This window comes from Juglans microcarpa x Juglans regia, chromosome 5D (genome assembly GCF_004785595.1).
Source record: "Juglans microcarpa x Juglans regia isolate MS1-56 chromosome 5D, Jm3101_v1.0, whole genome shotgun sequence".
NCBI classification, from domain to species: Eukaryota; Viridiplantae; Streptophyta; class Magnoliopsida; order Fagales; family Juglandaceae; genus Juglans; species Juglans microcarpa x Juglans regia.
The window spans coordinates 8,978,342-8,987,685 of record NC_054602.1 but is presented as its reverse complement, the minus strand read 5'-3'; the positions used below and the strand labels follow the sequence as shown (position 1 = coordinate 8,987,685).

Below are 9,344 nucleotides of genomic sequence, written 5' to 3'. Positions count from 1 at the left end.
TTTATAAATTATTGATTTCATATATATGTTAAATTTAATTTATAATAAAAATAATTTTATAATATAATATACCGCATTAAATTAAATTAATTAATAAATTTATTTTTATAAAATTCTGGATGATTATAACATTTCTTTTTACAATCAGCAAGGTGCCAAATTAGTATGCGTCTGTATTAATGATGAATCACGCGCACCTAGAAAGGTTTTTATTCCGTCAAATATTCCCAACATGTTAGAGGATTCGCTTCGAGTGATACAGTATATTTTGTCACCTTCTTCTTTTCTATAGGGATTTCTACGTACGGATATGCTTGCCTAATTTTACCTTATATATTAATTCATGATTAGCTCAATCCAAGGCAAAATATACATAATCGCTACAAGTAAAGGATTGCAGCCCCGATTGGGGATAAACTTGTCCCCGAGGGCGTGCAAGCTCAATGCACATCAAATGCATGCACCGTTAGTGTACAAATAATATGTTGTCATGTTTTTATTCTAATTGAGTCGTATATATATAGAATAGAATTTAGGTTGTAATCGAAACTAAAAGTGCAAATATTGCAAATTCACAAGATTGGATGAGGTTGATCTAGTCCAATAAAACAGTCTATATTGGGTTAGGGTGATATTGCATGGCGTCGTTGAAAATATAACTCAATTATCTATAGATTTATATTTCACGAGAATCTTCATAATCGAATATTTACAGGGTAAAAAATTGGACATAAAGTTCACTCAATAGTAGGGGTGACAAATCATATTAACGGGTCGTGTTTGTGTCGTGTATATTATATGATATGAGTCAACCCAAACATGACACATAAAGTTTAACGGGTTAGATTTTCAAATCTCAATACGACCCATTAAAATAAAAAATTCACATAATACGATCAATTATAAATTAATTAAAAATATATCGATACGACAAGACCCGTTTCAACCTGTATATGTAAATGGTTGAATTAACTCAAATAATCCATTTGACCTAATTAACATAATTTCACATAAAATTTAAAATCACAATATTTTCAAAAAATAAAAAATAAAACTAACTATATAAGTTTAAAATTACAATCTAAATAATAAAAATACCAAAATTACAATCCAGAGGAAGTGTAAGAGACAGTCGTGACTCGCAAGAACTGATTCAACTGAGAATTGAGAGAGAGTTAGGAAATACAAAATATGGTTAGTGTATTTTTGTTTTTAGGTTAAAAAAGATATAATTATAATTTTGGAGTAAAAAATTAAAAGGTCTAAATGGGTCACTAACGAGTTAAACGAGTGACCCATTAATGAATCGTGTCTTAATGAATCAATCCATTTTGACCCATTTAATAATTAATTAGAAATATGTTAACACGACACGACTCATTTAAACCATTTTGTTTAATGTAAATGGATTGAACTAAAACGCATAACTCATCTGACTTGATTAACATAATTTCATATAAAAGTTAAAATCTATATTTATTAATAACCACAATATCTTAAAAAATATATATTAATATTTCTCAAATGTTAACGTATAATAAAATTAATATTACAAACCATACAATAACAAATATGAGTATAAGTCTAAAATTACAATCCCAACAATAAAAACAATAAAAACATAGGCATACTGAGAAAGACCAATATTACAACTTAACAATAATAAAATTTTAATTTTGAAATAAATTTTAAACGGATCAAAACAAGTTGATTTCGTGTTAAACAGGTTGATCCGTTTATAAGACGTTTTAACACTTCAACTCATTTTGACTCGAACCCGTTAACATCAAATCTAAACTCGTTAATTTCGAATCGTGTTCATATTAGATTCACAGATCGTGTCACATATTACCACATCTATCCTACACGTGCAAAGGCAACAAAGTCCATGCCAACAAATTCCACGAATTTTAGGTTATATGCATGTTATTAAAAAAGTTAAACCAAGTATTTGATTCCCGAGCGAAAAGCAAGGCACAGAATATGACGTCCCCGGATAAGAATACCAGCACGTACATGCCTTGTATCGGTTCATATCCAATGCGTGGTTTCCCCGATCGAGTGAAGATATACAAGGCATAAGAATATTATAGTTTCTTCATGTGACATAAATATCTGCTGCGTAATTGGGCGTTTCCTCGGCCGACATCATATTAGAGGTGCATCTACTGGTAGCAGACGCGCGGAGCTGGATCTCTCCCCTCCCCCTTCTCTCTCCCTCTCTCATTTCCTTTTTTGAAGAAAGATGAAACTGTACGTGGAATTATCTTCTGCAGTACCTAAAATCGCTTAATGCAAGTGTGTTTTAGGTTAGGAGAGCGTGCGGGTACTGTAATGGAGGAAAAGGTTCACCATTGATTGGAGCTGTTTCGCACGAGTTTTCGCAGGAGGTGGGGAGCCCGAGCTACGTCTACGCGTACAGCTCTACGACTTTCGAGATCGAGTAACCCTATAAGATGTAGAGGGTAGCTAGTGAGGGAGAGAGAAGAAGAGACATTCGGACTGTCCCACTTATAAACTTTACCTGCTTTTTCTTTAGCTGCAGACTCACTTTTTTCAATGCAAATAACTACGGATTAGATGGCATCACAGCCCAGACAAATAATACTAATTAGGGTAGAGACCGAGAGATGGGAGAGAGTATAAACTTGGAAAAGATTTTATCTAACCAAATTCAACTTAGCTAGGGATAAGGGTAATTCTTTTATTTTATTTTAGGGTTTTTTAACTTTCAAAGAAGAGTACTGCGACGTCGTGTTGCTGATTACATCCGGCCTCGGCAGCATCGCTTCCTATCCTAAATATTAAAAGAGAACTGGAGAAAGAGAGAGTGGTTTGGGTTTGGGAGGAAGACGAGGGCAATAAACAAGCGAATATTAAATGAGTGGACAGATTGCTATCAAGCACCAGTATAGTTGCAAGAAAGATAGGGTACAGTGTCGAGAGATATAGAGAGTGATTCCGTGCCCCAAAATCCTTTGCCTTCCTCCATCCGTCACTCCTTGTAGGCGATCTCTTGGCTCTTCCTCGATTTGATCGTTCTCTTTCTCTCTCTACGAAATATTTTTTCTCTCTCTTATTCTAGTTTTGCCAGTAATGGCAGTGCGTCAGTGACAGTGCAAGAAAAGAGGGAAGAGTTTTCATTGGGAAGGTAAAGCTTTGCACCTGTGCCTCGAGGCATTTACATGAGCCACTGCCCCTTCTCGTTTAAGCTATTTGTCTCTCTATCTGCAGCCCAGTCCGTGTGCGCTCTGTGCCAGATGAATCTCTCTCTTCCACTCCATTCATAGAAGCTTTACATAGAGAGAGCGTCTGTGTTTATGTGCCTGAGAGAGAGAGAGAGAGAGAGAGAGAGAGTTAATGCTATTAACGAGCATAAAGATGAACACCCAAATTCCAAAGGAAATCTGAGCAGCCTTAGCCATACCAGTCCACCCTAGGAGAGAAAACCACTACTACTTCAATAACTGACTACTACCACTATCACTAAGGATTTCCAGTAAAAAGCCTGAAGTTGTATCAGAAAACCCGGGAGAGCCCGGAGAGACAGCTTTCTTTATAGCAAAAAAGATTGCGTAGAGAGAGAGAGAGAGGGTTTGTGACGTATAGAAAATCCAAGTGAACTAGGTTAGAATAAGAAAGTGCGAGGAGAGAGAGATAATGGAGAGTGGTTCTAATGGCACTTCTTGTATGATGGCTTTTGGAGAAAACAACTATGGCTTATGTCCAGTGATGATGATGCCTCTAATGACTTCTCATAGTCATCATCATCCTAATGCAGACACTAATAGTCTACTCCTCCCTATACCTCCCACCAACAATCACGATCAAAATCAAAACCGCAGTAACATCTCCTCTTTCGTTTTTCATGACCAGAACAATAATAGCAACACTGGCTGTTATTTCATGGAGAACAACAACAGCAACATCCAGAGCAGCAGTTCCGCCGAGAAGGTTAAGATCATGGCTCATCCTCACTACCAACGGCTCTTGACTGCCTATGTCAATTGCCAAAAGGTAAAAAAGAGCTAAAATTTTTTAATTCTAACTTCCAACACCCATCAACTCAAAGAGACAATCCTCTCCCTCCCTTCAGCGCATGCTCCTTGTTTCTCTTTTCTTTGTTGAAATTAAACATACAAATCCCTATAATCCAGTGCCTAAAAATGATCGGCATTCGTTTGTCTTTGGGTACTTTTTCTCCAAGCTTGGATCTGAAAATTATAATATGCATAAGCATAACATCGAAGTCCTTCCATAGTCTTTTATTATCATGTTTACTCCCCGGTAAAAAAGAGAAAGTGAAGTCAAGACCCTTTAAATGGGCCCTAACATCTGTTAAATTTTGCCCATTTTCCCGACTCCCAACAAGTTTTCTTAAGAGGTTTTGCACAAAACAGGTCGGAGCGCCTCCTGAGGTGGTGGCACGACTAGAAGAAACGTGTGCTTCAGCGGCCACAATGGGCCAGACAGGTACGGGCTGCATCGGTGAAGATCCGGCGCTGGATCAGTTCATGGAGGCCTACTGTGAGATGCTGACCAAGTACGAGCAAGAGCTTTCAAAACCCTTCAAGGAAGCCATGCTTTTCCTCCAAAGGACCGAGTGCCAGTTCAAAGCCCTCACAGTTTCTTCTTCAGATTCTGGTGCTTTGATCTCTTGATTACTCTCTCTCTCTCTCTCTCTATATATATATATATATATACATATATATCACAACCTTCCTAGATCATTTCTTCGTACCTTTATTATTTATTTCTTGGATTTGCCTTGTGTTAGTAACCAGCCATGCATGTATTAATTGTTTATGCCAACTTGCAGTTTTAGTTAATATTATCGGTTAACAATACGAAAAAGATCTTGTTTCGCAAAGCGGTTGCTTTTATTTCCCCCTTTTTAATTAATCTTTTTAGGGATCGTCTCTTTTATTTTTGAATTGTTCGATAATGTTTTGCATGTTTGGACAGCTTTGTTTTTTGAGACGATGGTTAGGGTATCATTTAAAACCATGTTATTTCTAGCTGCAGATCATGCATAGTGGTAAACACTCCTTGTTTCATTTTCTTCTAGGTTTTTCTGAAGTAAATGCGCTTGGTTTGTTTCTTCTAACTTTTCAGCTCCTATTGGTTGATCTTGACATATTTTCAGCTGATGTTAAGAGACAATATGATAATATGTGACAATAGCTTGTCCAGGGTTTTCTCTCAGGAACGTTCTGGCACGAGAGATCATCGGAAGAAGTAATATACGTGCAGCGTCCCTGCGCTTGTTTGGTTGAAAAACCTTTTGAAAACTACATCCTGGACGTCTGGTTTGATACCGTGGATGAGGTCTCGATGGGAGAGTACGAAGTTTAGAGGCAGGAATATATACGTGCAATGATAACGGTTTAATACGTGGAAGATTTTTTTACGACGTTAATTTAATTAAACTAGCTAGTGTCTGCATTATTTCAAAAAAAAAAAAAAAAAAAAAACTAGTATCTGCATTTGCATATGTAGTTAGTTATTAACGTGGGCCAAATTCTTTAATTGCTAAATTCTGATAATTAATTACGTGTAGTGTTTCCATTTGAGTGATATGTTTTGATACGTACGTCTAGTCATTTTTTTAGGGTTGTTTTTAAGATCGGTAGAAATAGGGTTTCTTTTTCTCTTGGTGCTCAAGATCAATCCCCTGGCAGAAGGACAATTGGGTATGAAACTTTAAACCATCTGGTATGCAAAATGCTGTCAGATCTATTTAGAGATTGGAAGCCGTTTCGAGTATGTGAGTAGATGGGGTTTCCAAGGGAGAGCAGTACAGACTGTTGGAAAAAATATCAAATCATGTTCAAGAATTTGATTTGATATTATTTTGATTTGATATTCATAATTCTGATATTATTTTAATTTGATTTTTATAATATTTACCTTATCTTTATCTGATCTCAATGTAATTTCTGGATACATGTTTTGCTCGCATTCTAACATAATTGAGAATAATAAAGATGTGGCATGATAGAAAATAAAATATAGTAAAAAATGAGATGAAGAAGATATGTGCTCAAATAACTGTTGAATACTTCCATGGTATTCAAACAGATTTTTTATTTTATTTTTTTACAGCACTAATTTAATCAAACTAGTGATTGTCCAATGTATTATTAATATAATCATCACACAAAATATTTTTAGATTCACATAGGCTGAATTGCTGAATGAAGTGCCTATTTATATGATATTAAAATAGAATGATTGGTGCCAGTTTCCTGGACAGCTGACCGTGCGACTCTGCTAGCGATGCATACTTGCGATGTTAATGCTCTTTTTTTAACCAATACTTCTGTTCATATCTTTAAATAGGCACATCCTTGTCAGCCTGCCGTTAGAATGATGCCCCTAATTAATGCTTTACATTATGTTGCTTACTAAACCATTTACTGACGTTATATTTATCACATTTCTTTCTGTTTTTATCTTGTTTTTTGAGCTTGCCATGTTGAGTCTATAATTCTAATATTCATGGTGCTTGCATGCACTTGGCAGTGAGAGTATGTGTGTAAATCGTTGAATGAATACTTACAAATCAATGCATGTGTTCTGTTAAAGGATACGGGAAGCTAAATGCATAGGGGCATGGATGAGGTCAAGTAAAGTCATATACTTGAGAAAAATGCCTGCCTGTGGTGATTATATATACATATATGTATGTACTTGTGACTCAAGTGGTAAGGACCCTGGCCTTGGGGGGCATGCTCGCACCAAGCATAAGGTTTGAACCATTGGGTGACAACAATTTCTAGGGCCATTTTCCATTGCAGACAACTGATCATATACCTGATTTGTGTGGTGGGGGTGCGCCATACGGGTCCTTAAAAGAACTTATAAAAAAAGATTTGTACTTGTATCAACATATAAGTTTGGGCGTTTCTTATTAGGTACGCTATTTTCCAAAGGTAGGAAAAAGGACCTTCAGATTTTTTATTGGAACATGCAGATCTCCAGGTACAATCCACGGTTCTGGACAACACTTCTGCATGCCCTCAGCCCATTGACCAAATAATCCCTTTTCTCAAGACATCACTCGTTCCAAATGTGAAATTTTAGCTGAATTTAGGATCCTTTCTCCATTTTCTGATTTACTAGATACTATCTTTAATTATATATGATTTGGAAGCATGTTATGGAGGTAGTTACTCCAATCTGATACAAGTAGTGCTCAATTTCAGTTAGTACAACAATTCTTTATTAGATGATTGATGTGCTTTACTTTCTTTACTTCCTATTTCCTAATCCATCTAACTTGTTCAGAAAATTGATTCCATTTCTGTAGAAGTCTCAAAAAACTCATTTCCTATTGCTTTGATAACATTTCATGGTACACGATTATCTGTTTCAAGATATCATCTCCTTTCCTGAAGTCTTTCACCTTGTATGCACACAAAGTTATTGTTCTATAACTATTAATTATGGCTTGTTAATTTAACTGAACTTTTGAATCCTATTAGGCCATATTTGTTTATCAAGCAAGAAATTCTTGTGATGTAGAAAGATATAGAGAAACTGGTGAATGGGGGCATCAGGAAGAAATGAGTTTGCAGTTGTCCTATCGTGTGGATGTGATGGTGAAAAGTTATGGGAAATCAAGATTTGAACTTGAAAAGAAAAAAGATGCGATAGGATTATTTATAATATATAGATGAAGTAGGTCTCCATGGATTGAGTATGACCCAGTTTTCCCCTACTTGGGCGGGATTGTAGAAAAAGACATTTGGGGGTCAGGAAAGATTTCCTGAGCCATAGGTAACTGTATTTTGGAACATTCGATCCGTTAATTTATAGTGGAATTAAAGAATCTTCATTCAGATGACCAAACTTAGGGTTGGTGCCTGTGACACATTGAGACATATATCTGTGTGTGTGTATATATTCTAGTGATGGTCATATGTAGGCTGATATATTTTTATTGTTAGGTCATATGAACTTGTTAGAACTGGAAATTATGCGAACAAGTAATTCTCATTGCCATGGAATTTATGGATTCATTGCTTTTTATTGATTTACAAAGCAATATTAATTAAACATTACAGAGCTGCTTCTGAAGCTTGAGATTGTACAGCTAGCGCCAGATTGTTGTGAAAATCTACTTTCATGTCGAGTTGCTCACTGGTTTTTTGTTTTATTTTCCAAGGGGGTGGAGAGGCTGTGGATAGGAGTGGATCATCTGAAGAAGAAGTTGATTTGAATAACAACTTGATTGATCCGCAGGCGGAGGACCGAGAGCTGAAAGGTCAGCTTTTGCGCAAATACAGTGGATATTTAGGCAGTCTGAAACAGGAGTTCATGAAAAAGAGGAAGAAAGGGAAACTACCAAAAGAAGCTAGGCAACAGTTGCTGGATTGGTGGAGCAGGCATTACAAATGGCCTTACCCATCGGTAATTATATTGATACAAGTTACTTAATGCTCATTGGCGAAGTTAATATACACAACTTAATTGAAAAATATATCTATTCTTCAGACTGCATTGTAATGTTTAGTTGGGCTTAATCATCTTTTATGCGTTCCACTTTCTTTCTTTGTTAACAGGAGTCACAGAAGCTGGCTCTAGCTGAATCAACTGGCCTGGATCAGAAGCAAATAAACAACTGGTTCATCAATCAAAGAAAACGGCATTGGAAGCCTTCTGAAGATATGCAGTTCGTAGTGATGGATGCTGCCCACCCCCAGTATTACATGGACAATGTCTTGGGCAACCCCTTTTCCATGGATATCTCGCCCACTATGCTATGAAGATGATGATTCTGCATAACATGATGCAAAAATATTGTATAATTAAATGTGGTTGCACTTCTAAACCATGTCGTTGATGTCATGTAATGCCATCATGTGTATTCGACAAACATGTTGGCTATTTTAATCAGGTTCTCTTTGTTGGGTTTAAATTAACACTGCTTTGGTAAGGGCTGTAGCTGGAGTACGTTCCATTTGTGAGTGATTGAAACTAAAACCAGAAAGAATGTATAGCATTATTAAGCTAATCTAAATGCATGTTGTACTAATTAAGCTTCAATCTTCACTGTCAGGTCTGAAATAGACTGCTTGTTTCGGAGGAGTGTTATAACTACAAGTACAAAGTACTTCATTCCCCTTTATTGGCTTCGGCTAGTCCAGCTTTGTCCATGTACAGTAAATATCGAGTCTTGCATGGGTGATGGCATGGCATTTCTTTGCGTTGCAAGTGCATGTATACTTGTATAATAGATTTATTTGGGGTTTTCTGTAAGGTCATTGTTAATTTGGACAGACCGATGAAATTGAAAAAGGTATGGAGATTTTTCTGTCTAGAATCTGGAATAAGCCGTA

The 9,344-nt window shown here is 36.3% G+C and overlaps 1 protein-coding gene across 1 annotated transcript; it reads left to right on the top strand.

Annotated features, from left to right (window-relative positions):
- The first annotated feature begins 2,187 nt into the window (after positions 1-2,187).
- LOC121264259 (homeobox protein SBH1-like) lies at positions 2,188-9,048 on the top strand. Its single transcript, XM_041167369.1, has 4 exons — positions 2,188-4,017; positions 4,401-4,644; positions 8,171-8,415; positions 8,568-9,048. Exons 1-4 carry the CDS (start codon positions 3,661-3,663, stop codon positions 8,769-8,771), a joined length of 1,050 nt encoding a protein of 349 aa, XP_041023303.1. The 5' UTR covers positions 2,188-3,660; the 3' UTR covers positions 8,772-9,048.
- Positions 9,049-9,344: the final 296 nt, after the last annotated feature.